The sequence below is a fragment of the Balaenoptera musculus genome, chromosome 8 (genome assembly GCF_009873245.2).
Source record: "Balaenoptera musculus isolate JJ_BM4_2016_0621 chromosome 8, mBalMus1.pri.v3, whole genome shotgun sequence".
Taxonomy (NCBI): Eukaryota; Metazoa; Chordata; class Mammalia; order Artiodactyla; family Balaenopteridae; genus Balaenoptera; species Balaenoptera musculus.
The window spans coordinates 109,588,932-109,616,648 of record NC_045792.1 but is presented as its reverse complement, the minus strand read 5'-3'; the positions used below and the strand labels follow the sequence as shown (position 1 = coordinate 109,616,648).

At 60.6% G+C, this 27,717-nt stretch overlaps 1 protein-coding gene across 1 annotated transcript in view; it reads left to right on the top strand.

The window, feature by feature from the left end:
- Window positions 1–12,078: 12,078 nt before the first annotated feature.
- MUC2 (mucin 2, oligomeric mucus/gel-forming) overlaps window positions 12,079–27,717 on the top strand; it is a 29,918-nt gene continuing 14,279 nt past the window's right edge. Inside the window, exons 1-31 of the mRNA XM_036861392.1 lie at window positions 12,079–12,154; window positions 13,225–13,495; window positions 14,260–14,374; window positions 14,712–14,802; window positions 14,883–14,992; window positions 15,149–15,359; window positions 15,548–15,673; window positions 16,161–16,278; window positions 16,386–16,524; window positions 16,613–16,723; window positions 16,812–16,881; window positions 17,075–17,212; window positions 17,309–17,473; window positions 17,946–18,040; window positions 18,359–18,485; window positions 18,870–19,125; window positions 19,253–19,305; window positions 19,430–19,530; window positions 19,920–20,071; window positions 20,299–20,437; window positions 20,755–20,865; window positions 20,951–21,130; window positions 21,265–21,504; window positions 21,937–22,093; window positions 22,433–22,564; window positions 23,061–23,208; window positions 23,561–23,604; window positions 23,983–24,180; window positions 24,380–24,391; window positions 24,548–24,583; window positions 25,149–27,684. Coding sequence (XP_036717287.1) covers window positions 12,079–12,154; window positions 13,225–13,495; window positions 14,260–14,374; window positions 14,712–14,802; window positions 14,883–14,992; window positions 15,149–15,359; window positions 15,548–15,673; window positions 16,161–16,278; window positions 16,386–16,524; window positions 16,613–16,723; window positions 16,812–16,881; window positions 17,075–17,212; window positions 17,309–17,473; window positions 17,946–18,040; window positions 18,359–18,485; window positions 18,870–19,125; window positions 19,253–19,305; window positions 19,430–19,530; window positions 19,920–20,071; window positions 20,299–20,437; window positions 20,755–20,865; window positions 20,951–21,130; window positions 21,265–21,504; window positions 21,937–22,093; window positions 22,433–22,564; window positions 23,061–23,208; window positions 23,561–23,604; window positions 23,983–24,180; window positions 24,380–24,391; window positions 24,548–24,583; window positions 25,149–27,684 — 6,458 coding nt within the window. The remainder of the gene's footprint in view (window positions 12,155–13,224; window positions 13,496–14,259; window positions 14,375–14,711; window positions 14,803–14,882; window positions 14,993–15,148; window positions 15,360–15,547; window positions 15,674–16,160; window positions 16,279–16,385; window positions 16,525–16,612; window positions 16,724–16,811; window positions 16,882–17,074; window positions 17,213–17,308; window positions 17,474–17,945; window positions 18,041–18,358; window positions 18,486–18,869; window positions 19,126–19,252; window positions 19,306–19,429; window positions 19,531–19,919; window positions 20,072–20,298; window positions 20,438–20,754; window positions 20,866–20,950; window positions 21,131–21,264; window positions 21,505–21,936; window positions 22,094–22,432; window positions 22,565–23,060; window positions 23,209–23,560; window positions 23,605–23,982; window positions 24,181–24,379; window positions 24,392–24,547; window positions 24,584–25,148; window positions 27,685–27,717) is intronic.

Sequence of the window (27,717 nt, the reverse complement as noted above, 5' to 3'; positions counted from 1 at the left end):
TGCCCCTGCTCTGGGCCCCTCCCTGAGGGGTCCCAACTGGGGGCTGCTTCCCTGACCTGCATTTATTTATTTATTACTTCAAATAAATTTTCTCTCTCTTTTGAAAAAATTGTTTTTTTATTTTGGTAAAGTACACGTAACGTAAAATTTACAATTTTAGCCATGTTTAAGTGCACAGCTCAGGGGCGTGAAGCACATTCGCGTTGTTCTGCGACCATCACCACCATCCACCTCCAGAAGTTGTTCATCCTCCCAAACCGAAACCCTGTCCCCATGAAACACTCACTCCCCTCCCCTCCCCCAGCCCCGGCTCCACCGTCTACTTCCTGTCTCTATGGATCTGACTCCTCCAGCGACCTCCTGTGGGTGGAATCAAACAGGATTTGTCCTTCTGTTTCTGGCTTATTTCACTGAGTGTAATGTCCCCGAGATTCATCCACATTTACAGTACGTGTCAAAATTTCCTTCTTTTGTGTACCCATTCGTCCGTCAGTGGACACTTGGGTTGCTTCCATGTTTTAGCTGCTGTGAACACGGGTGTGCAAGTATCTGAGTCCCTGTTTTCACTTCTTCTGGGGACGTACCCAGAAGTGGGATTGCCGGATCAAATGGCAGATCTGTTTTAAATTTTTTGAGGACCCTCCGTACCGTTCCCACAGCAGCTGCACCAGTTTACATTCCCACCAACAGCGCACGGGGTTCTGGTTTCTCCATGTTCTCGTCTGCACTTGTTATTGTCTGTTTTCTGGACAATGGGCAGCCTGGTGGGTGTGGTGCCCTGGCCTCTAGCTTGAGGTCCATCCTTGGCGGGCCCCAGGGCTCAGACCAGGCCCCTTTGCCACCTGCCAGACGCTCCCGCCCGGGCTCCCGCGCCCCTCTCTTGCTGCCTCCTCTTCCCTGGGGAGCCCCTGTCCTTGGTGCCTGTCTGCTCAGAGGCCCAGGGGTTCTGCCAGGATAGGGTGTCCCGGGGTCTCCTGCCCCTAGAAGGGCCTGCAGAGCTTCCCCCGGGGCCCAGGTGTCTGTGTGTCTTGAGTCTCAGAACCGAGGCCTGGAGAGCAGCTGGGATTCAGGCCCAGGCCTCCCTGTCCTGTCAGGGAGGGCCCCAGCCCCCAGCCCGGGGGGGCAGGATGCTGGATGTGGGCCTGGGGACTGACGTTTGCCTGTCTTTCCGGTGTCCTATCTTTACTGCTCTGTGATTGCGTCAGGAGGTCCCCGAGGGGCAGGAAGCAGGCGTTTAATGGCCTTGGGCGAGCCTGGCCTTGGCGTCTCTGTGAGTGGTGTGACGTCACCCTGCCCACACCCACGTGGCAGGGGTTTGGAGAGACGCCAGACACACTGCTCCTTTCTGAGCGCCGGCCCTGCTCCATCAGCCCAGGAGCTGGACGCGCAGACCGCCGTCCTGGCCCTGATGGCCTCCCTCCCAGCTCTTCCGTGCAGCTCCTGGAGCCGTTTCTGTGTCTGAACATCTTGGGGACAATTTGTACCCAGTTCTCTTTACTAAGTAACATTAACTTCTCTGAACAGTCAGCGGCCTGGGGGTCCCATCCCGGCCCCTACAGAGGGGCCACACCCCGGCTCCCCTGCCCCTGCCTCAGGGCCCTGAGCCCCCGGTCCCAGGAGGCAAGGGTTCCCGCGCCTGTGTTTCCCTTGCAGTGAGCGTGGATCAAGAGTGACTGCTAGCCGCCCACGGACACCCCCACCAGCTGGAGGCCACAGGGTTCCTCAGCAAGGAGCGCCCACCGCCCGGCCAAGGGGCTGCGGGCCAGGGTCGCCCGCCTGGCCCAGGGGCAGCTGGTGGGCGGGCTGACGGGGACCTTCGTCCTGGAGGAATATGGCGGGTCTGCGGGGCTGGCGACACCCTTGCTGGGTGTGGTGAGCCTTCAGGGGTGTTGGTGGGTCTCCTCATGCCCCGGCCCGCTGGGCGCTCCCCCCTTTCCCTGGCTGTCACCTTAGACTGTTTTATGACCTCGTTCTCCCAACAGTATATCGGGGAAATGAAATCAAACATTAGATATTTGCTGCGAACTTGATTTTTAACGGCTGTGGGCTGTCCTGGGGTCCAGCCTCACGGCCCTTAATCCATCCAGGCCCGGTGCAGGACAGCAGGCCTTGGTTCCTGATGGTGGACGCTTAGGGGGGACGCTTATTATCTGACGTCACACAATGCTGCTCTAGGTCATCTCAATGTTCTTGCCCAGAAGCTCGGCTACTCCTCCAAGGAGCCCCGGTTCCTTTTATTGGAGGGTGGTGTTGAGAACACAGACCTGGGCTTTGGGTGTGGTCACTGCTTGTGAGGTGTCCTGTTTGCAGGCCCTCTCGGGGGACAGCACTAGAAAGACACCAACTGCATACACGTCTGTCACCCATCTATCACCCATCTGTCTATCTATCTATCTCCCATCTGTCTGTCTGTTATCTATCTATCACCTATCTATCACCCATCTGTCTATCTATCTATCTATCTCCCATCTGTCTGTCTGTTATCTATCTATCACCTATCTATTATTATTATTACTATTATTATCTATTACCTATCACCTTTCTACCTATATCCATCTATCTATCTATCTATCATCTATCTATCATCTATCTGTCACCTATCTAGCTATTATTATTATAATGATTATTATTATCTATTATCTATCACCTATCTATCTATCATCTATATATCTATGTATCTATCATCTATCCTGTGTTTATGGTTTGAACACGCTGGATTTGAGGTGCTGTGCTGTGGGTGATGGCTGATTTATACCTGTGGCTGGGACTTTGCAAGTTGTGTTTCTGGACTCCCTGGCCGGCTGGCTCCCTGGAAAGCACCATTGGTGGGTGGGGAGGGGAGAGAGAGGAGGAACTCCCGTCTCCTTTCTGGCTTCTTTTGGAGTCCCTGCCGTCCCAGAGGGTGGCTCTTGGGCGGTCCCACCACCAGCTGCGCCCTAGCCCCAGGAGGCCCCTCCTCTCTGCTCCCCCAGCCCTGGGGGTGGAAGCCACTTCTTGCCGCTCCTCCAAGGCCTCCTTTTGTCCTCACAACCTCCAGCACTTGCGTAACCAGCTCTGTGCTGAATCTCGTCTGTTTGAAATACCTTCTGTGGTTTCATTTTTCTGATGGGACAGTAAGTGGTACCGGGTGGATTTCCGAGGTCAGTCCAGGGTCCAAAGTCAGGAAAGAGACTGGAGGGCAGATGGGCACCCTAGAGACAGAGCCCCAGGGAGGAGGGGAGGCTGTGAAGGCAGTGTTTGGGGGACCTGTCAGGCACGAAGCAGCTGCGATAGACAAGAGGAACGAAAGGTCGCATATCAATGCCTCAGACTCCACCTTCAGAAATTAGAAAAGAAAAGGAGCAAATTAAATCCAAAGTAAGTGGAAGAAAGGAATATCATTAATAAGATGAAACAGCAAACAAAGTACTAGAGAAAAAAGCAAGGAACCCAAAAGCTGGGTCTTTGAGAAGATCAATAAAATAGATAAACCTCTAGCCAGACTGATAGAAAAAAAAGAAAGAAGACACAAATTACCATTATTAGGAATGAGAGTGGTGACATCACCACAGATTCTATAGATATTAAAAGGATAATAAGGGAATATTATGAACAATTTTCTGCCAATAAATTTAGCAACTTGGGTGAAATGGACAAATTCCTTGAAAGACATAATTCACTCAAGAAGAAGAAATAACTGAAGAGCCTTATATATTCAAGAAATAGAAAACAAAACAAAACCAAAAGCCTCCCCACAGAGAAAGCTCCAGACCCAGACTGCTTCAGTGGTGAATTCCATCAAGCACTTAAGGAAGAAATAATACCAAATCTGCAGAGACTCTTCCAGAAAGACTGAAAAAGAAGAAATATTTTTTTTTAAAAATTATTTATTTATTTACTTATTTACTTTTGGCTGTGTTGGGTCTTCATTGCTGCATGCGGGCTTTCTCTAATTGTGGCGAGCGGGGGCTACTCTTCCTTGCGGTGTGCGGGCTTCTCATTGCGGTGGCCTCTCTTGTTGTGGAGCACAGGCTCTGGGCGCATAGACTTCAGCAGTTGTGTTTCGCGTGTTCTAGAGCACAGACTCAGTAGTTGTGGTGCACGGGCTTGGTTGCTCCGCAGCATGTGGGATCTTCCTGGACCAGGGATCAAACCCGTGTCCCCTGCATTGGCAGGTGGATTCTTAACCACTGCACCACCAGGGAAGCCCCAGAAGGAATATTTTCAACTCTTTCTATGAGGCCAGTATTACCCTGATGCCAAAACCACACAAAGACACCCCAAGGGGGAAAAAAACTGTAGAGCATCTCCCCCATGAACATAGATGCAAAAAGTCTAAACAAAATTTTAGCAAATCAAATCCAGCAACATATGAAAATCATGACTAAGTTTTTTTTTCCCAGGAATACAGGGTGGGTTTAACATTCATGAATCACTATAATTCACAATATTACCAGACTAAAGAAGAAAAATTATAGGATCAGCTCAATAGATGCAGAAAAAGGCATTTAACAGATTTCAACACCACTTCCAGATAAAATCCGTCAGCAAACTGAAAATAGAAGAGAACTTCCTCAACCTGATAAAGAGCATCTTCAAAAAGCCTACAGCTGGAGTCATACATACAGACTGAATGCTTTTCCCTGGAATCAGGAACAAGATTAGGATACCTGCTCTTATCGCTTCTAATCAACATTGTGTTGGGAATCATTGCCAGTACAACCAGGAAGAGAAAGAAAAAAAAAAGAACTAGACTGGAAAGGAAGAAGTAAAACTGCCTTTAGTTACAGGTAACATGATCTTCTATGTAGAAAACCTGAACTATACAAAAAAGCTACTATAATTAGTGGGTGAGTTTATCAAGGTTGTAGGTACCACAAAAATCAACTGTATTTTTATATATTAGGAACAATCAGAGATTGACAGAAAAAGACCATTTACCATATGATAAAAAACATGAAATACTTAGACAAAAATCTGACAAAAGAAACGAAAGACCCATACATTGAAAACTATAAAACATTGCTGAGAGAAATTAAAGATCTAAATAAATGGAGAGTTGTACCTTGTTCATGGGTTGGAGGACCCAGTATTGCTAAGATTTAATTCTTCCCAAACTGGTCTATATATTCAATGCAATCTCAGTCACTACTAGCAGGCTTCTTCTTCGTAGAAATTGACAAATTGATTCTAAAATTCAGATGGAAATGCGGAGGACAGAGAATAGCCAAACAAAACAAAACAAAACAAAACCCACAATTCTGGAAAAGAAAAACAAAATCAGAGGGTGAGCATTAGGTGATATTAGAATTATTGCAAAGCTACAGTGATCAGAACAGTGTGGTATTAGCACAAAGACAGACAAATAGATCAGTGTGACAGAAGAGAGAGTCCAGAAATAAACTCACATGTATAAAAAACTAAATTTTTACACAGGAGCAACACAGGGAAGCAAGGATAGCCTTGTCCAGAAAGAGATGGAACAACTGGGAAAGGAAAGGAAACTTCAGGCCATGCCTCACACCATATGCAAAAATAATCTCAAAATGCATTGTGTAAAACCTAAAGGTATAATACTTCTAGAGGAAAATGCAGGAGAAAATATTGGTGACCTTGGGTTGGGCAAAGCTTTCTTACCGATACCCTATCATCCCGAAGGCACCATCCATAAAAGAGTAAATGGATAAACTGGACCTCATCAAAATGAAAACCTTCTACTCTTCCAAAGGCACTGTTAAGAGACTGAACAAAACAAGCCACAGAGAGGAAGAAGAATATTTGCAAAGAGTATCTCTAGTACCGAACTGGTATCTCGAATGGATAAACCACTCTTAGAACTCAGTTAAAAAAATCCACCCAAATAACCCAATAAAAAATTGGCAAAAGATTTGAGCAGACAGTTTACCAAAGAAGATAGGTAGGTAGCAGGTAAGCACACGGAAATGTTCTCAACTTCATTAGTGAATAGAAATGCAAATTCGAACCAGGATGAGATACCACCATGCACCTATTAGAACAGCCAAAATGGAAAAGACCAAAGGCATGGCTGGGACGGGGTCAGGGAGGTCTCATCCACCGCTGCGGGGATGTGATGCGCAACCCCTTTGGAAACAGCCTGGCCGTTTTGGAGAAAGTGGAACATGCACATGCTGTGTGGTCCAGACACTCCGCTCCCAGGTCAGTGCAAAGACGCCTGTGCACACGTTCATGGCAGTGTGATCTGTGATGGTCCCAAACTGGAAACAGCCCAAAGGCCATCAGCAGCTGAAGAAATGAACAGAATTTCCACCCAAAAGAAAAGAAAGAATTTCCACCCAAAAGAAAGCCACTCAGTAATAAAAAGGAATGAACCATCCATGCAAGCAACATTGTGGGTGCATCTCAAAATAATTATGCTGATTCTGTGAAGAGCTGGCGGCAATAACGGCAAACAGAGGAAGTAGCCAGAGACCAGAAGCCGGAAAATCAGAATAAAAACCAGTTGATGGGGACTTCCCTGGCTGTCCAGTGGTTAGGACTCCGTGCTTCAACTGCAGGGGGCCCGGGTTTGATTCCTGGTCGGGCAATTAAAATCCAGCAAGCCGTGCAGCGTGGCCAAAAAATAGGGGAAAAAAAAAAAAAAACAGTCGATGATCCCCTGAGAAACTGACCACCCATGTTCAGAAAGCAGATCCCCACAAAGTAAGTTTTCTCTTCCCCACCAACGTGTGTGAGGAATACGGGCTGACCCAATGAATGGAAATAAGAGGGAAAATAATTCAAAGTTTAGACAAAAGTACAGAAGAGACCTCAGAATTTATAATAGTCAAAAGATATGGATATATCCGGAAAATAGGCCAGGGTTTCAAAGGCTTTTGCTCCACTGATTTGGAAGTGGTGCTTTCCTAAGGGTGATTGTCTGTTTCTATAACCTCTCCAAAATAAAAGTCACCTTTTTTTGGAAAAAAAAAATTATGCTGAGTGAAAGAAGCCAAAACCAAAAACAGTACCTGGGTATGGATCTATTTACATAAAATTCTAGAAGATGCAAGCTAACCCTTGGGGCCAGGAAGCAGTTCGTGGGGAAGGGGTATGAGATTTCCTGGGCGACTGGTGTACATACATTGACTGTCCTGATGGTGGCGATGGCTTCAGGTGTGTATTTATGTCAAAACTGATCAAATCAACACTTTATTGTATATCAATTTCACCTCCGTAAAACTTCGAAAAAATATTTCAGATTGGTTCTGTTAGACAAAACTTTGTCCTGAGTTTTCCAGACCAGTGAATCCTAAGTGTTTTCCTTCTTGCAACAGAAAATCATAGCCATAATTTATAATGGCTGCATGACGTTCTAGAATTATTTTAGCGGTTAGAGATCTAAAATTAATCATAAAAATATATTCAAGCCAAAACTATAGCGATGGTGAAAAAGATCAATGCTTGCAGGGGTTTTGGTGGGGAGGGTTTAGGAGGTGAAGGGAGATTTGATACATAATGGGGGTGCATGACACTATGTATTTGTCAAAACCCATAGAACGCTGCAGCACAAATAGTGAACCTTAATGCATGCAAAATACAAGAGCTAATTAGGAGGTTGGGGGATCCCAGGATGGCGTGCAGAAATGTGACAAAGCCATCTAACTGTATTGCAAATGGATGAATCAGCTTCACTGGTGGGGGGTGCAGGAAAAGCGGGGGGGGGGGGCGGTGCTCTGTTCTTGGGGCACCACTCCAGGAAGGCAGGAGAAGCAGATTTCTCCCCTGGGGCTATGACACCTCCCAGGAACCGGATTTTCTGTTACTCATACTGGTTTCCGCAAAGAGCAACAGTCAACCTTCTTGAAAAATGGCCACACAATTGCCAAGTGGTGGACAGCGTGGGCTGGGGGCGGAGAGGACCACTGTGAGTGGCCTCTGGCTGGGCGAGCTCGGGGGGCTCTTTCACCTTCTCCGATCGTTGGTTTCCTTGTCTCTAGAATGAAGCAGTGTGAGCGCCTGCCTCCCAAGGTTGTGGAGGACTTTAATGGTAAGGGAATCAGAGATTCCTGATCCACCCACCTACCCACCCGGAAGCAAAGTCACTGAGTGTCTACTGTGACGCTCGCCCACACAGGCTGCTGCCCTCAAGGTGCTCACAGCCTGCAGGCCAGCAGTGGTCACGCAGTGCAGCCAGGGTGGTGAGGCCAATGGTCAGTGTAAGGGCCAGGTCTCGAGGCGGGGATGACTGCTGGGAGGTGACTGGTCTCCTGAGGTGCAGCGGCCCTTTACCCCCAGGGAGGCCGGGCCCGTGCCGTGGGTGGAGGAGCAGAGCCCGCTGACCTGGCCCTGCCCCACTTGCATGGGAACAAACACCTTTGTGTGTTAACCCGCCTACTCTTCAAGCATGGCGGGGGCAGATAGGTAGTGTCCTATTGTAAACCCTTGCAGGCCAGGGGAGGTGGTGTGGGGCCTGGGCCTGCACACCCCCAGGTCTTTCAGATCCTCTGAGGGTGCTGGCCAGGTCTGAGTTACCCTTTCCAATGTCTCGGGGAGCACATGGGGAGGGGGTGGGCATGGCTGGTATTTTGTTTACCTGCCTCTGAGTCCTCAAACGCTTACCCACCGGGGACTCTGTCCGGTGGCTGGCTGGGGCTGTGGGCTCCCTTGGGTGTCCAGAGGGCTAGGAAGCCACGGCTTCCCTGGGCACACCCTCCATCTGCCCACCGTGGCCGGACCACCGGAGCCGAGGGCCCGGGGTTGGGCCCAGGGTCTGAGAAGGGTCTACACATATAGATCCTTGTTCTTTTATAGACCCCCTCCGCCCCTCCTCCCTCCCACTCCCTGATGAGTCGTCCTCCCCCCCCACCCCTGCCCCCGTTCCCCACCCTTCCACTTCCTGATGAGGCAGAGTTTGTGGACAGACCGCAGTGGACAGTTGTTTTAGGCTGCGTTTCGTGATGTCTCTGTGGCCTCCTCCCTGTGGTCAAGACTGTGATTCCAGAGACTGTAGTCCTGGGAACAGTGTGCTGTTGGGATAAACACTGCTGGGTGTGGGACCTGGCGGGGGGAGGCCCGGGGCTGCCCAGGCCGGCGTGCGTGTGTGTGTCGGGGCGGGTCTGTGCCCCGGGCGGGTCCACCTGACTGGTGGGCAGGCAGTCAGCCCCCTCAGCAGCCCCCGGCTGTGGCTGGCCAGAGTAGTGTCCTGGTGGCCTTTGGGCGTCACAGCCTTGTCACAGAGGGACCCTGGGCAGTTTCCTCAACTCTGCCTCAGCGAGGGGTGGGGGTCCCAGTAGGGCGGGAACGGGGCTCCCGCATAGTGAGTGGAGCGTCGCAGGCCGAGGGGCCTCTTCCTGCATCCACAGGAGTTAGCGTGACGGACGGATGGACGTGTCTAAGCACCCAGGTGTCCTATTCAGGGACTTTCCAGGGACTTACCTGCTAGGGACCCGCCATGACTGAGTTTGCCCAGCGGCCGGGAGACTGACCAGAGGTCCCATGGGGGCACCAAGCCCTCTCCACCTCCTCCCGCCAGCTCCGTCCCTCCTGCCCTCTCCACGCCCACCCCAGTCCGCACGCCTGATGGCACTGCTCATGGGTCCCACCCGAGAACCTGCGTCTGTGCCAAGAGGGGTGTGGACCTTGGGACACCTGCTTCCCCACCCAGAGGGTCCATGGGGTCGGCCTTCTCAGACCCAGGGAGGACCCGACCCCACCTTCTCAGACCCAGGACCCCACCTTCTCAGACCCAGGGGGGACCCAACCCCACCTTCTCAGACCAAGGGGGACCCTACCTTCTCAGACCCCGGGGAGGACCCCACCTTCTCAGACTCGGGGCTGTGCTGCGTGTCCTGTCTCTGGCCGGCCAGGCATCTCTGATTCCCACCAGGGCAGCGGGAGCCTGGCATGGAAAATCACTGCCCCTGGGGGCCGCGGAGGGGGCCCTGTCCTTGGGTTTCGCCAGGGCTCGGTGCCAGCCCACGCAAGCTCCACGGGGAAGTGGCACAACGGGCCTGACGGTCCAGCTGCTCTGGTTTCCTCATCCCTGATCCTCCCGGTTCGAGCCAAACGCTGTCCCCCACGTGCCTGGGTCCCTGGGCCCCTGGGCCTGGGGCTGGCAGCACAGCAGGACAGGACGAGGGGCTTTACCTCAGGCCCCCAGGAGGGTTAGGCCTGGGGACCATGGCTCCCAGTCACCCTCTCTGACCCTGGGGGTACCGGTCCTTTGATGTCTTGGCTCTGCGGGGACCCCGGGGATCGTCAGGTGCTGTGAGCAGAGCTCGTGGCCCTGGGTGCTGTTGCTGTGGTGTGGAGGGCCTGTCTGCAGAGGAAGGGCCCCCGGGAGGTGCCAGGCCAAGGCCCCGGCTTCTGGTCACTGCCTCTGCGGGGGCGCCGGACTCAGGGAAGCAGGGCTCAGGGTCCCACGGCCCCCACCACTGGGTAGCCCCCTTGTCCAGAGTAACAGCTGAGATGAACCTCTCCCACTCGCCCCTGAAACTCGGGGACCCCGAGGTTGGAGACCGAGGCCCCCCCTGACCATCTGAGCTGTTGTCCACAATTGTGCTGGCCAAAGTCAAAAGCCGAATTCAAGATGCACGTTTGTTTTCAGAATGGAGGAATGCAGGGAGGGGAGGCCCCGACCTCGATTTACCCACCAGCGACATGGGTGCCCACCCAGAGGTTGCTAAGGTTTGGGGCCAGCGCAGCTCAAATGCCACGTCCTCAAGGCATTTCCAGACATGCTCGGGCTCACTTGGACGGTGTGAGATGCCCTGGAGGCCATAGCTCCTCTCTGGGGCAGGACCCTCTTCCCACCAGAGGCCCGGCCCAGGAGCACCTGCGTGGCCGCCCTGCCCTCCGCCCTGGTTCTCCCCACCATCCTGGGGAGGCTGCAGGGCCGGGCCTGTAGCCGTGCCATGTCCTGCCAGGCCGTGTCCATGTCCGGCCCTGGCCCCATTCCCCTTGGGGATGGCCACTCTCAGCCTCGAGCCAGATGCCCTGTGTCCCAGAGGATGTGATTCTGTTAAAGCATCCCCTGGCTGGGCTCCCCAAGTTCCAATTACATGTAATTACAGAGGCTGGCTTGGCCTGGGAAAGGAGGGGATTAGAGGGTGGGCCGGAGCCAGGGGCCCCTGACCAAGCTCAACAAGCTACGGGAAGGAATCGGTGCCGAAATGGGGCGCCCCCTGGACCCCACAGGAGCCCATGCCCTCCCTGCCTCGGCAGCGGGGTTCAGGGAGGGCAGGGGCCCCCTTACCCTGACCTGGAGCTCAGGCTCCTGGTTGGGGAGGCTGAGGTCCAGGATGTCTCCGACAGGCCCCCAGAGTGGGAGCCCACACCGGGCAGTGGTCCGTCGGGGCCCCTTGGGAGGCACCCCATTTGACATTCGCCGTTCCAGAGATGCTGGATGGGTGGGGTGGGGGCCTTGGGGAGCCTGCTGGCTGCCAGGACATGCTTCCGGACGTCCCTGGTGGCGCAGTGGTTGAGAGTCCGCCTGCCAACGCAGGGGACACGGGTTCAAGCCCTGGTCCGGGAATATCCCACATGCCGCGGAGCAACTAAGCCCGTGCGCCACAACTACTGAGCCTGTGCTCTAGAGCTCATGGGCCACAACTACTGAAGCCTGCGTGCCTAGAGCCTGTGCTCCGCAACAAGAGAGGCCACCGCAACGAGAAACCTGCGCACCGCAACCAAGAGTAGCCCCCGCTCGCTGCAACTAGAGAAAGCCCGCATGTAGCAACGAAGACCCAACGCAGCCAAAAAAAAAAAAAAAAATTAGATTCCACATAAAAAGAACAGGGGACCAGGTCCTCCCTGCCCCGGGCCTGGTCCCGCTAGTGGCTGGGAGGGACGGAGGTCCGCCTTGGGTGTGTGTTGGAATCGGGTAATTGGGGCTGCCGCATCCTGGGCAGAGCCAGCTCTACCCCGGGAGCAATAAAAAATAAACCTCAGATAACCTGAATCAATATTTCCCCACCAGGGCCCTCGGAGCCCCCACAGCTGCTTTCCTGACAACCTGGCAGGTGCCCCACCCACCCCTCGCCCCTCCCCAGCCCTCCCCACCCTCTGACGGCTCCACGGGGCCATATAAGGCCCAGACCCCTGACCCGGTCGCTCTCCCACACCACACTTCTGGCCACCATGGGGCTGCCACTAGCCCGCCTGGTGGCCCTCTGCCTGACTCTGACCTGGGCCGGGGGCTCAGAGCTCCGGAGAGGTGAGAGGGTGCGGGCAGGAAGGCTGGGCGGCCCAGGGCACATGGTCCTGCCTGGGGTTGAGGTGTCTCCCTCGGCCCGGGCTTCTGGGTGGACGGCCTGTGCCGGGCCTCCTGCAGCCCCACCGCTGCTGACTTTGGGTGGAGGGATGGAAGGAAGGAAGGAGGGGAAGGAGGGAGGAAGGAAGGGAGGAAGGGAGGAAGGAAGGAAGGAAGGAAGGAAGGAAGGAAGGGGGACTTGGGTTCCCACCATGCTTCTGAAGTGATCGCCTGGCCAGAGTGTGTATCCAGGGGACGGTCCCAGGTGGACGCACCGGTCTGGGTGGCTGTCCGTGGGCCTGGGGGAGGCAGGGGCCTGCCAGGAGGGGCCAGGCCAGGGGAGGCCCCCAGTCCCGGTATCAGGATCCCTGATACCGGGACTGGGGGTCAAGACCAAGCTGGGCCCTTCAGCAGAGCCAGCTGTTTGGGTGTCTGCTCAAGGGGTGGCTTCAGCCAGAGAAGACCATGCAGACGTAGGATGGGGACATCTCTGTCCCAGCAGGGCATTTGGGGACAGGGCGGTGGCGGGGCTGGGGGGAGGGGGAGCTGGCCCCACATGGATGAACATCATGCAGGCTCCCTCTGAGGGGTCTGGCACAGCTCTTCTGCTGGACGCGGGGCGGCTGGAGCGGCGGTGGGGTGCTGGCTGGGGCGTCGATGGACGGAGTGTGGTGGAGACTGGGGTGGGGAGCCGGGCCAGGCTGACAGGGCGCCAGGGAACCCGACAGCCCCTCTGGCCCTGCTCCCCGCTCAGCACACGGCCACATCGCCCGCAGGGTCAGGGTGGGAGGGCGCGGCAGCTGGAGACGCCCTTGCAGGGGGCTGAGACCGCGTGGGTGGGGTGGCCAACGCCCAGCAGAGGCCCCCCCCGCAGGACGACCCTCCCTGGGGCCTGGGCCGAGACCCCGACGGGCTCCGAGCTGCCGCGGGGCGCCTCTGGGGGGTCCTCAGAGGGCCGCTGCCAGGCCGCAGCCTCGGGCGGAGAGGCTTCCTGGCGACGTGGGCTGCTCACGCGCCCGCCCGCTGCGCCCCAGAAGGCAGGACCCGGAACCACGGCCACAGCGTCTGCAGCACATGGGGCGACTCCCACTACAAGACCTTCGACGGAGACATCTTCCGCTTCCCCGGGCTGTGCGACTACAACTTCGCCTCTGACTGCCGGGACGCCTACCAGGAGTTCGCTGTGCACCTGAAACGGGGCCCCGGCCGCAGTGGGGGCCACCCCCAGGTCGAGTACATCCTGCTGACCATCAAGGATGACACCATCTACCTCACCAGCCAGATCACTGTGGTGAACGGTGCCATGTGAGTGGGCAGGCAGTGTCCCTTCCCACGTCCTGTGAGCAAGTGCGACCCGGCTGGTGACCCCCCCTTGCCCTCCCTTCCCCCACTCCCCCCCCCCCCCGCCGGCTAAGAAGGAGAGTGTTGGGGAGGGGGCTTTACTAAACTAGTGAGTCTCCTCCAGCCCCTCTGCTGGCAGTCCAGGCTAGGGTTACAGGAGCCCACGGGAGGCCTGTTCCTCCTCCCCCCACGTTGTCCCGCATTGTCTCAGGAACAATGGGGCTCTGAGCTCATTCCTGCCCTGGGTGGGGGGGGGTGGGGTGCAGGGGGGTCCCCACCTGCAGGGTTTGCCCTTCCCCTGCTGCAGGGGATTTTGATTCCCTGGAGCGCAGGCTCAGAGTAGGGGGTGTGCACAGGGCCCACAGAGGCAGTGTGGCGTGGGCACAGCGCCTGCCCTGGGCGATGGGGCGGGTGGGGCTTCTCCAGCCCGGTCCTCCCGCCTCCCAGGGCTTTTACGGGCTCCCTGGGGGCGCTGCCCAGAACGGAGCCCAGGGAGGGGGTGTGGAGAGGGCGTTGGGCAGGTGGGTGTGGCTCGGCCCAGAGGACCTAGCCAGGCACGTGGACAGGGGTCGGCCGGGGCTCGAGCGCCCCCAGAGGGAGGCCACGCTGCTTCTGGCTCCCGGACGGGAGCTGGCCACCCCACCCACGCCCACAGCCTCAGCCCCTCTGCCACGTGGGTGCTGCGTGGGCCAGCGTGACCCCGCGTGACCCCGGTGCCCATCCCCCAGGGTCAGCAGCCCGCACTACAGCTCGGGGCTGCTCATCGAGAAGAGTGACGCCTACACCAAGGTCTATTCCCGTGCTGGCCTCACGCTCATGTGGAACCGGGAGGACTCGGTCATGGTGTGTCACGGGCCTCGGGGACCCCAGGGGGGCCAAGAGGGGGTCCGGGTGGGCTGGGGCGCTGTGTGGCCTTTGGGCGGGCGGAGAGGCTGGTGGCAGAGCGGGGGTCAGGCGGTCCACCCTGCGAGTGGACCCCCTGGCCCGGGGTGGTGGGCTGGCCCTCCTGGTCCTCAGCGCGGCCAGGGCTCCCCCCCGCCCCCCTCCCCCCAGCTAAGCCCAGCTCTCCCACCACGGCTGACACCCGTGCAGGCAGGGCTCTGAGGCTGACCTGGCTGCCCCGGGGCCTCGCGGTCCTGCTGCCCCACGGCCTGCTCACTTGTCCCCCTTCCCCGGACAGCTGGAGCTGGACAGTATGTTCCGGAACCACACGTGTGGCCTCTGCGGTGACTACAACGGTCTGCAGACCTACTCTGAGTTCCTCTCCGATGGTGAGGGCCTCGTCGGGCCTTGGTGGGTGGGCCGTGGGCAGGCTCCCCGCCCGGCCCCGCTGAACGGCTGTGGCCCCCAGGCGTGCGCTTCAGTCCCATCGAGTTTGGGAACATGCAGAAGATCGACAAGCCCGAGGAGGTGTGCGATGGCCCCCAGGAGGTGCCGACCCCCCCGTCCTGCTCTGAGCACGTGAGTCGCTGGCCATGGGGGGGGGGAGGGGGCTGTGGGAGCAGAGCCCGCACCTCCCCCCAGAGCTGTGCCCGCTGGCCTCCGCCGGGGACCCCGCCCCCGCCCTGGGGGGCGGAGGGGAGGAGGCCGTGAGCAGCCCCGCCTGTTGCCCGCCAGCGCGCCGAGTGCGAGAGGCTGCTGACGGACGCGGCCTTCGAGGACTGCCGGGACCTGGTGCCGCTGGAGCTGCACGTGCAGGCCTGCATGCAGGACCGCTGCCAGTGCCCGCATGGCACCTCCTGCGTCTGCAGCACCATCGCCGAGTTCTCCCGCCAGTGTTCCCACGCCGGGGGCAGGCCGCGGAACTGGAGGACCGCCTCGCTCTGCCGTAAGTGCCGCGCGGCCGGGAGCCGGGGGCACGCGGGGGCTGACCCACGGGGAGCGCAGTGCCCTTCGCGCCCTGGGCTGGGAGCCAGGCCGCGCCCACCGCAGCCGGGGCGCGAGGCCGGCACGGATCCTTCGTGGCGCCCGCCGCGCTCTGCTCCTCGGCTCAGGGGCCTGCCTGTGCCTGTCCAGCTAAGAGCTGCCCCGCGACCATGGTTTACCTGGAGAGCGGCTCGCCCTGCATGGACACCTGCTCACACCTGGAGGTCAGCAGCCTGTGCGAGGAGCATCGCATGGACGGCTGTTTCTGCCCAGAAGGTGAGCGCTGAGGACGCAGGCAGGCGGCCAGAGCGGGGGCCGCTGCCCTGAGGCGCCGCCCGCCGCCCGCGCCTGGGGGGACGGCCGCCTCGCTGCCTGGGCCTCGGCTTGCAGCCGTGCTGCGGGACGGCGACAGCTTGGGCCCCGCAGGGAAATCAGGGGACAAGGTCCAGGTAGGAGGAACACAAGTGCTGAAGACGCCCCAGCATACACACCGTAGTGTCACCTTCCTGCTCATCGCCCCGCGGACAGACCTTCTCCTGCCTGGCCCGTGGCTCCGAGCCTGGAAGCAGGTCCCTCAGATACAGTGCGGGGACCACCGTTGTCCCCCAAAGGACCATAGGTGTCTGTGGGTGGGAGGCCTGGCTGGCAGCGCCCCTCCAGGGAGGCCGGCCCCTGGCTGTGGCCCTGGGAACGGCAGCCCCGCCGGGGGGACTCTGGCACTGTTTGGGGCCGGCTGAATGGAACATGTCCCGCGCTGTCCCAGGCACGGTGTACGATGACATCAAGGGTGGCGGCTGCATCCCCGTGAACCAGTGTCACTGCAAGCTGCACGGACACCTGTACGCGCCTGGCCAACAGATCACCAACAACTGCGAGCAGTGGTGGGTCCCGGGGCTGGGGGTCCCGACGGGCTGGGGTCCAGGGGGGCTGGGGGTCCCAGTGGGCCGGGGTGGCGGTCGAGCCTGACCCTGGCCCTGTTGCCCGACAGTGTCTGCAACGCCAGTCGCTGGGTGTGCCAGGACCTGCAGTGCCCCAGGACCTGTGCCCTGGAGGGCGGCGCCCACATCACCACCTTCGACGGGAGGAAGTACACGTTCCACGGGGACTGCTACTACGTGCTGACCAAGGTGGCCGGCACCCGGGTGGGCATGTGGGTGGAGCCGGACCCCCGGCCCACCCGCCGTGTGGCTGCAACGCCCCCTGCCCTCCCCGCAGGGCGCCCACAACGACTCCTATGCCATCCTGGGCGAGCTGACCCCCTGCGGCTCCACCGACAAGCAGACCTGCCTGAAGACGGTGGTGCTGCTGGCTGACAACAAGAAGAACGTGGGTGCCCCTGCCCCCTGCCCTCCCAGCACCCCCGGGGCCCCCAAGGCCCTTCTCAGCCCCCGGGTACACTCGGCCTTGCCCACAGGTGGTGGCCTTCAAGTTGGACGGCACCGTCCTGCTGAATGAGCTGCAGGTGAACCTGCCCCACGTGACGGGTGAGTCCTGCTCCAAGGCGCCCATGCCGGGGAGGGGGTGGGGCGGGGGAGGAGGGGGGAGGGAGATGGGAGAGGGGGTGGGGCGGGGGGAGGAGGGGGGAGGGAGACGGGGGGAGGGCGACGGGGAAGGAGGGCAGCCCTCCCCCGAGCCCTCCACGGCCCCTCACCGCCCCTGCCTTGCCTTCCCTTGCAGCGAGCTTCTCCATCTTTCAACCGTCCTCCCACCACCTCGTCGTGACCACCGCCTTCGGCCTCAGGCTGCAGGTCCAGCTGGTGCCGGTCATGCAGCTCTTCGTGACGCTGGACCATGCCGCCCAGGGGCTGGTGCAGGGTGAGTGGCCCCGGCCGGCTCCCCCCCCACGCAGGCCACCCTTGGGCCTGCGCACTCTGACCCCCGACCCTTCCCAACCCTGTCCTGGCCCCTCAGGCCTCTGCGGGAACTACAACGGCCTCGAAGGTGACGACTTCAAGACGGCAGGTGGGCTGGTGGAGGCCACGGGTGCCGGCTTCGCCAACACCTGGAAGGCGCAGTCGAGCTGCCACGACAAGCTGGACTGGCTGGATGACCCCTGCTCCCTGAACATCGAGAGCGGTGAGGCTCGGCCGCTGCGGAGCCGGCCCTGCGCAGACGGGGCTCCCGGTGGGGCCCACGTGGCGGGTGGGGGTGGCGCGGAGACAACAGAGCCAGCCGTCCACCCGCTGCCGTCTGCCTTGCGGCTGGTTTATGGTGGCCCACGGTGGCAGCCTGCGCAGTGACATGGCAGAGGGGCTGGGGCTACTAATCACTGGCTGGTGGCCCTCGTCCGGGGGCTGGCCTGGCGCCTTGACCGGACACCCTAACACCTGCCAGGTCACCTGCCACGTCCACGAAGTGGAGAGAGGAGAGGGGTGGGAGCCCTTGCCTTACAAAGGGGCACCGTCCTGTGCTGACCTGCCCTGAAGGGAGGGGCCTGGGTTCGGTCCACCGAGGGGCCAGTGTCTGCTCCAGCCTGGGCGGTTGGGCAGCCTGACCTGGGGGACTTGCTGGGGGGGCCGTCCCCACTGAGGGGCTGAATCCTCTCCAGCCAACTACGCTGAGCACTGGTGCTCCCTGCTGAAGAAGGCGGAGACCCCGTTCGGCAAGTGCCACTCCGCCGTGGACCCAGCCGAGTACTACAAGGTGGGTGGGCCACCCGGGCACTCCCCTCCCCGCTGCCTGCGAGGCTCCTGTGGGAAACCGCTGCGTGTGTGTGCAGAGCACATGTGTATAGCTGGGTGTGTGAGCACAGCACATGTGTATAGCCGGGTGTGTGAGCACAGCACATGTGTATAGCTGGGTGTGTGAGCGCAGCACATGTGTATAGCTGGGTGTCTGTGCACACACCCAGTGCAAGGGTGGGTGTGTGCACGTGCGTAAGTGCTGCGTGTCTGAGTGCTCACATGGGCGTGATGTCCCCCAGCCAGCTCTCCCCGCTCACTGCCCTGTTTGCCCCCACAGAGGTGCAAATACGACACGTGCAACTGCCAGAGCACGGAGAACTGCATGTGCGCGGCCCTGTCCTCCTACGCCCGCGCCTGCGCCATCAAGGGCGTCATGCTGTGGGGCTGGCGGGAGCGCGTCTGCAGTGAGTGCCAGGTGTCCTGGGCTTGGGCCGGCCTTCCGGTCACTGCTGTCCCAGGTGGCAGCTCACCGTGGCCGTCGAGGGTCGAGGGTGCAGGGGGGCGACATTGCTCCCAGCTTCCTCGGCCAGGAAGCAGCAGGAAACCAGCGCTGGGCCACTCTGCTTGCAGGGAGGGGCCTGGAACTGTGGCCACGATACGTTAGCCCAGAAGGGGAGGTGCGTGGGGCTGGGGCACCTGTGTGGCCAGGGTGGTCCCGGAGTGACTGCCCTCGTTGGCCCCTTGGCTGGGTGGGTGTCCTGGCCAGAGGTGGGGCTCGGGGCTGGCTTTCGGGGAAGGGAGTTGGGGGCCGTCCTCCCGCCCCTCAGGCCGGCCCCTCCGCTCTGCAGACAAGGACGTGGACTCCTGCCCCAGGTCGCAAGTCTTCCTGTACAACCTGACCACCTGCCAGAAGACCTGCCGCTCGCTGTCCGAGCCTGACACCCGCTGTCTCAAGGGCTTCGCGCCCGTGGACGGCTGCGGCTGCCCCGACCACACCTTCCTGGACCAGAAGGGCCGCTGCGTGCCCCTGGCCGAGTGCTCCTGCTACCACAGTGGCCTCTACCTGGAGGCGGGCAAGGTCATCCTGAGGCAGGAGGAGCGATGGTGTGTGGCCTGGGGCCGGGGAGGGAGGGCCAGCTCTGCTGGGGGGCCCACACCGCTGCGCAGTCCCACAGAGCCACTGGGCCTGCCCCCCGAAGGGCCCCATTCACCCGCCGCCTCTCCCTCACAGCGTTTGCCGAAACGGGAGGCTGCACTGCCTGCAGGTCAAGCTGCTCGGCCAGCGTAAGTGGCTGCTGCCCCGTGCACGGCCTCCCGCCCCCCAGCCTGCTCCCCCGCCCCCTCCCCTGCCTGCACGAGCCCCCCACCCAGCTTCACCTGAGCTGAGGTGGCCCCTTCGGCCCCGCAGGCTGTACGGCCCCGAAGATCCACGTCGACTGCAACAACCTGACGGCGCTGGCCATCCGGAACCCCAGGCCCGTCAGCTGCCAGACGCTGGCTGCCGGCTACGTGCGTGCTGGGGGGGCGGCGCGGTGGGCCGGGTGCAGACAGGCTCCCGTACGGCCGGTCCTGAGGCTCCGCGCCCTAGGTCCTCTGGACACACGCGCTTCGCGGGCCCTCCCCATTCCTCGGGGGAGGTGGCCGCCTGTGGGTCCCCACCCAGCCCGCTGAGGGCACAGGGGCCAGTGTAGGGGCCCCTGGCAGGCTGCTGTCCCCCGTCTCCCAGCCCAGTGGTGAGCCCGAGGGCCGGGCTCCGGAGGCTGGACCAGGGAGAGACGTCAAGCGTCGGAGGGTGGGGGGGCCGGAGCACGAGGGGGTGTCTGCAGCATCAGAAGAGGGGCCAGCCATCCTGGGCCCGGCACCTGATCCCCGAACCCCACTCTCCAACCGCCCCCCAGTACCGGACGGAGTGCGTCAGCGGCTGCGTGTGCCCCGAGGGGCTGGTTGACGATGGCCGGGGCGGCTGCGTGGTGGAGGAGGCGTGCCCGTGTGTGCACAACAACGATCTGTACTCCCCCGGCGACAAGATCAGGGTGGATTGCAACACCTGGTGAGCACCCCGGCCCCCGGCCCCCAGCGCTCTGTGGGGGTCTCCTCCGTGGGGCCGGCTGGGGTCTGCAGGGCCCTGGCCTGGGTGGGGGCTGGGATAGGAGGGCCTGGAGGTGTGGTCTGTGAGCTGCTGGGGGGCTTTCCGCACAGCGCCGGGGTACACGCTGAGCAGGGGTGGGGGACCTGGGCCCCTGCAGCCCCTCCAGGCCCCCATCTCGCTCTCCTCAGCACCTGCCAGAAAGGGCGCTGGGCCTGCACCCAGTCCGTGTGCCACGGCACCTGTGCCATCTATGGGAACAGCCACTACATCACCTTCGATGGGAAGTACTATGACTTCGACGGACACTGCTCCTACGTGGCCGTTCAGGTGAGGCCGAAGGCAGGGCCAGGGCCTGCCTCTGCTTCGTGGTCCCTGCCCTGCTGGCCCTGGGCTGCTCCCAGCCCGGTTAGGAGGCTCCGAGTGGAGGGGGTCTGGGGTGGGAGGGGAGCCCTTCCTTGGCCCTCCCATTCCATGACCCTCCCGTGGGTTTCGGGGGTGGGGGGTGCACAGGGGCATGTGTGTTTGGGGGTTGAAGGCCCCTCTCAACAGATGAGGGGCTGAGGCTTGACCAGGCCCAGCTGGGGTGGGGTGCCCAGGACCCTCATGGCCGGGCCAGTCTGGCTCACGTGCCCGCGGGCCCCCAGGACTACTGTGGCCAGAACTCCTCACTGGGGTCCTTCAGCATCATCACCGAGAAGGTCCCCTGTGGCACCACGGGCGTCACCTGCTCCAAGGCCATCAAGATCTTCATAGGGGTGAGTGCTGCCTGCCCCTGGGCACGCACGGTCCCTTGGGGACCCTCAGACCCGGCCAGTGACGGGGCCTCTCCCCTGGGCACAGCGGACGGAGCTAAAGCTGGAGGACAAACACCGCATGGTGATACAGCGTGACGCGGGCCGCCACGTGGCCTACACCACGCGGGAAGTGGGCCAGTACCTGGTGGTGGAGGCCAGCGTCGGCATCATCGTCATCTGGGACAAGAGGACCACCATCTTCATCAAGCTCGCCCCCTCCTACAAGGTGCGCAGCCGCCCTGCCTGTCAGCCAGCGCACGCCTGTGCGCCCACCTGGGCCTCCCAGGCTCGTGAGCCGCCAGCCCCCACCCCGCACCCCGCGAGCCCCCGGCGAAGCCCCTGGCCGGCTTGTCTCCGCAGGGCACTGTGTGTGGCCTGTGTGGGAACTTTGACCAGCGATCCAGCAACGACTTCACCACGCGGGACCACATGGTGGCGGAGGGTGGGCTGGACTTCGGGAACAGCTGGAAGGCGGCCCCCACCTGTCCGGACGTGAACACCATCCCCGAGCCGTGCACCCTGAAGCCGCACCGCCGCTCCTGGGCCGAGAAGCAGTGCAGTATCATCAAGGGCCCAGTCTTCGGGGTCTGCCACAGCAAGGTGGGCGGGGCGTGCGCAGGCCCGGGGCGAGGCCGCCTCCCGGCTGCGTGACCTTGTGCCGTCTGTCCTCCGGCTTCAGCTCCATCTTCTGTGTCCTTTGGACACATGACCAGAGGTCCAGCCTTCCCTCTGAGACCCCTGGTGGGACCCCCAGCCTCTGTCCCTTCCAGGGAGGGAGAAAGGACACAACCCCCTAAGGCCCAGATGGCCCTTAGCTCCCGGCGGTGGTGGGGGGGTGGGCAGGGTTGGGCAACCGTCGCGGGACCTCCCCCGCCAGCCCCACTGGAGCCCTGGGGGGACTGGGGCTGGGTCACCGTACCCTGTCCCGGGGGCAGAGTCGGCCTCGGGGTCCTGAGCTTCTTGGGCCGCGGGGGGAGGCCTGGCCACCTGAGGGCGGTGTGGGCACCGGGCACACGGAGGCTCCTCCCCCAGGTGGACCCCAAGCCCTTCTACGAGGCCTGCGTCCACGACACGTGCTCCTGCGACACGGGCGGAGACTGTGAGTGCTTGTGCTCTGCCGTGGCCGCCTACGCCCAGGAGTGCACCAAGGAGGGGGCCTGCGTGTTCTGGAGGAGGCCCGACCTGTGCCGTGAGTGCCCGCCGGTCCTGGGCCTGGGGTGCCAGTGTGGCGGGTTGCAGGCTGCCGCACCGGGGGGTGGGGTGCTTGTGGTCCCCCCTCCCCCCGCCCCCGGCCCTCCCCGAGCCTGACCCCCCCCCTCCCCCCGCCCCCGGCCCTCCCCGAGCCTGACACCCCCTCCCCCCGCCCCCGGCCCTCCCCGAGCCTGACCCCCCCCTCCCCCCCGCCCCCGGCCCTCCCCGAGCCTGACCCCCCCTCCCCCCGCCCCCGGCCCTCCCCGAGCCTGACCACCCCCCTCCCCCCCGCCCCCGGCCCTCCCCGAGCCTGACCACCCCCCTCCCCCGCCCCCAGCCATATTCTGTGACTACTACAACCCCCCGGACGAGTGTCAGTGGCATTACGAGCCCTGCGGGAACCGCAGCTTCGAGACGTGCAGGACGGTCAGCGGCATCCACTCCAACATCTCCGTGTCCTACCTGGAGGGTGAGGGCCCTGTGGGACCCGGGACCCTGCGCTCCAGGGTGGGCCAGGCTCGTCGCGCTGCAGTTCGTTCATCAGACAGTGGGCTGGGAGCCTGAGCCGAGCCCCCGCCCTAGAGGAGAGAGGCAGCAAAGGGGCAGCGTGACACGCCACGTGAGGTCGGGAGACCACGTGAGGTCAGGAGCGACGCTGCTGTGGGGAAAGAGCAGAAGAGGGCGAGGTGGGGGCTCGGGAGGCCTCTGCAGCGTCTGTGAGCTGAGAGCACGCGAGAGATCTGGGGAGGGCGCGGTGGGCGTGCCCCCCAGGAGGCTGGCCGGGGCCTGGCTGTCCCTTTGGCCACATGGCAGTGTCAGGGCCCCAGGAAGGGGGGGAGTCCAGGCCCCTGCCTTCCCAGAGGACATCTGGAGAAGAGGACCTGCCAGGGTGAGGAGGATGGGTAGGGTCTGGTGGATGTGGGGTCCTCTGTGCCGGTCCAAGCCCAGTGCCCTGTGCCCACCAGGCTGCTACCCCCGGTGCCCTAAGGAAAGTCCCATCTACAACGAGGACCTGAAGAAGTGTGTCACACGGGACCAATGTGGTTGCTACATCGGGGACATTCACTACCCACCTGGAACGTCTGTGCCCACGGAGCAGATCTGCCACTCTTGGTATCTAAGCTCGCGTTGCAGGGGCCCGGGGGAGATCAGCGCACACGTACGCACGCACCCACATCCACGCACACACACTGGCACACAGTGTTCATGTACACACATGTGGACACACGGCCGCACGCACACAGGAACCAGGGGGAGGGGAGAAGTGGGCCCTCCTTCCTTCTGCCCCCCTTGCCTCGCCCCCTCCCTGCCCACAGTGGGAACCCAGGCGGGGGCTCCTGGACCCAGCCTTTGGGGTAGCGCCCTGAGGCTTTGGGCCGGTAGCAGAGGCGCGGGCTGGAGGGCAGAGGCCGGCTGGGAGAGGCCAGCATTTCCTCGGGCCTGCAGCCGTGCCCTTGCTTTTCAGCGTGTGTGACAACTCCTCGCAAGTTGTCTGCCGGCCAAAAAACGGTAAGCTGCCCGCCCCTGGCCTGTCCTCCTGGGCTGTGGTGGGCTCATCCTGCCCCTCCCCCTCCCCCTCCCCCTCTTCTTCCGTGTGGCTTCCCTGGGGCCCTCCCAGCTCAGATGTGCCTCTGATTTGCAGCAGCCCCTAGGGCTCACCTGAAATGTTTGTATTTCTCGTGATGGGGAGCAGATGCCCCGTCTGTGATGTAGCTTCTGTGTTCTGATGGGCACCCCTTAGGATTCTGGGAATGGGGTCCTGACGGGCGCTGGTTTGCCATTGGTTGGAGGTGGGGGAAACCAGTCTTCTCCTTATTAGGACAGGCTGAGGGGGGCCTTGTGAGTCTCTGTCTTGTTCCTGACGTGTCGACGTCGGCTTCCCCCCAGGGACGATTCTCAACAAAACCGAGGACAGCCCCTTCTGCTACTGGGAAATCTGTGACGTCAACGGGACGGTGCAGAAGCACTTCAACATCTGCGTGTACACCCCACCACCCTCGTCCCCCTCAACGCCCGCCACCACCGCCTCTGTCACCCCCATCACGCCCTCCACCACCACGAGCACCACTCCGACCACCAGTACAGGTAAGGTCTTGCCCTGATCCCAGCAGGGCGGCCTTTCTAGGTAGATGGGGGTGGTGCTGACGTGCCTCTCAACTCAGGGAGTGCCCCCTGCCTCCCAGCACCTTGACCACATCCCTGAGCCCAGACCGCAGTGACGGCGACTCGGGGCCGTCTCCCCAGACCCGCAGGAAACTGCCCCTAAGGGTTAGAGGAGGCAGAGAGACACCCTCAAGTCCCTGTGCGTTTGCTCGGGCTGAAATTGCAGCTACTGCTGAACGAGCCGCCAGGCGTATGACAGCCACCGGGACAAGAAACCGGTAAAATTAAAAGGTTTGAAAAACCTCAAAGCTATAGAATGACATTCTCTTTTTCCCCCATTTTACTGCAGTGTCATCTCCCTCGTCAGCAGCTCAGAGTAAGTCACGTTGACGGCGTTCCCAATGATACAGGGCGAGGAGCTGCAGAAAGCTGCTGGGCGCCTCCCTCAAGACCCAGACACGGGGCTGGGCTGGGTGGGCTGGACCACCGGCTCAGGGACCGAAGATGGTGTATTTTGGTGACTTGATTCCCGATTTGCTGAGCCCAGGGACTCGTGCAGGGGACTTGGCCAGCTCAGGGTGAAAACATTGGTCAAGAGTCCAGACCAAGTCCCTGCCGGCGCACTTCTTCGCTAGACTGGGTGGCCCTTTCCTTATTTGTTTGTTCGGCATAAGGATTTGAAAGTAGCTGAGGAAGGGGTGCTAGGCTGGCGCTCTGAGGCCTGGGTCTGTCACTGGCATGGCATGGGGGTCTTGGGTTTTTAGTTGCAGAAGGAGGGGAGAAGTGGAGGGTGGAAGTTAGGGCTCAGCTTAAAGTCTCAGAGCCAACACTGGGCCCTTTGGTGAGGATGGGGAGAGCTGGTCACGGGGGTCTCGGTTCTCCGAGTCCCACTGATCGCCCGAAAGGCGCGCCCCAGCCTGGCTGACCAACGCTGGGTCTTGCTTGTCTAGGGCTATGCTGCTTCTGGTCCGACTGGATCAACGACGACCATCCCAGGATCGGCAGTGACGGTGGAGACCGAGAGACGTTCAACCGTGTCTGCAGGGCCCCCAAGGATATCGAGTGCAGGGTGGCCGTAGAGCCCCACCTCAGCTGGCAGGAGCTGGGCCAGGAGGCTCAGTGCAATGTCTCCTTCGGGTTCATCTGCAAGAACGAAGACCAGTTTCGAAATGGACCTTTTGGAGTCTGCTATGACTACGAGATACGAGTCTATTGTTGCCTGCTGATGGATGAGTGTCCCACGACCCCGGTCACGATCCCCACCACCACCCCGTCAACCACCCCACCCATCACCACCCCCACCACCACCCCACCCACCACCCCATCCACCCCACCCACCACCACCCCGTCAACCACCCCACCCACCACCACCCCCACCACCACCCCCACCACCACCCCACACACCACCCCACCCACGCCACCCACCACCACCCCCACCACCCCACACACCACCACCCCCACCACAACCCCAGCCACCACCACCCCCACCACAATAGGGACTCCAACTCCAACCACTCCAGAGACCCCAACCACAACACCCACCACCACTTCAACTGGGACTCCAACGTCCACCACTCCAGAGACCCCAACCACAACACCCAGCACCACTTCAACTGGGACTCCAACTCCGACCCCCACCACAACCTCAACAGAGACTCCAACTCCAACCACTCCAGAGACCCCAACCACAACACCCACCACCACTTCAGCTGGAACTCCAACTCCGACCCCCACCACAACCTCAACAGAGACTCCAACTCCAACCACTCCAGAGACCCCAACCACAACACCCAGCACCACTTCAACTGGAACTCCAACTTCCACCACTCCAGAGACCCCAACCACAACACCCACCACCACTTCAACTGGAACTCCAACTCCGACCCCCACCACAACCTCAACAGAGACTCCAACCACTCCAGAGATCCCAACCACAACACCCAGCACCACTTCAACTGGGACTCCAACTTCCACCGCTCCAGAGACCCCAACCACAACACCCACCACCATTTCAACTGGAACTCCAACTCCGACCCCCACCACAACCTCAACAGAGACTCCAACTCCAACCACTCCAGAGACCCCAACCACAACACCCACCACCACTTCAACTGGAACTCCAACTCCGACCCCCACCACAACCTCAACAGAGACTCCAACTCCAACCACTCCAGAGACCCCAACCACAACACCCACCACCACTTCAACTGGAACTCCAACTCCGACCCCCACCACAACCTCAACAGAGACTCGAACCACTCCAGAGACCCCAACCACAACACCCACCACCACTTCAACTGGGACTCCAACTCCCACCCCCACCACAACCTCAACAGAGACACCAACCCCGACCACTACAGAGATCCCAACCACAACACCCACCACCACTTCAACTGGAACTCCAACTTCCACCACTCCAGAGACCCCAACCACAACACCCACCACCACTTCAACTGGGACTCCAACTCCGACCCCCACCACAACCTCAACAGGGACTCCAACTCCAACCACCTCAGAGACACCAACCACAACACCCAGCACCACTTCAACTGGGACTCCAACTCCGACCCCCAGCACAACCTCAACAGAGACTCTGACTCCAACCACTCCAGAGACCCCAACCACAACACCCACCACCACTTCAACTGGAACTCCAACTTCCACCACTCCAGAGACCCCAACCACAACACCCAGCACCACTTCAACTGGAACTCCAACTTCCACCACTCCAGAGACCCCAACCACAACACCCAGCACCACTTCAACTGGAACTCCAACTTCCACCACTCCAGAGACCCCAACCACAACACCCACCACCACTTCAACTGGAACTCCAACTCCGACCCCCACCACAACCTCAACAGAGACTCCAACCACTCCAGAGACCCCAACCACAACACCCACCACCACTTCAACTGGGACTCCAACTCCCACCCCCACCACAACCTCAACAGAGACACCAACCCCGACCACTACAGAGATCCCAACCACAACACCCACCACCACTTCAACTGGAACTCCAACTTCCACCACTCCAGAGACCCCAACCACAACACCCACCACCACTTCAACTGGGACTCCAACTCCGACCCCCACCACAACCTCAACAGGGACTCCAACTCCAACCACCTCAGAGACCCCAACCACAACACCCAGCACCACTTCAACTGGGACTCCAACTCCGACCCCCAGCACAACCTCAACAGAGACTCCGACTCCAACCACTCCAGAGACCCCAACCACAACACCCACCACCACTTCAACTGGAACTCCAACTTCCACCACTCCAGAGACCCCAACCACAACACCCAGCACCACTTCAACTGGAACTCCAACTTCCACCACTCCAGAGACCCCAACCACAACACCCACCACCATTTCAACTGGGACTCCAACTCCCACCCCCACCACAACCTCAACAGAGACTCCAACTCCAACCACTCCAGAGACCCCAACCACAACACCCACCACCACACCCACCACCACCACCACCACAACCCCAACCACCACCACCTTCAC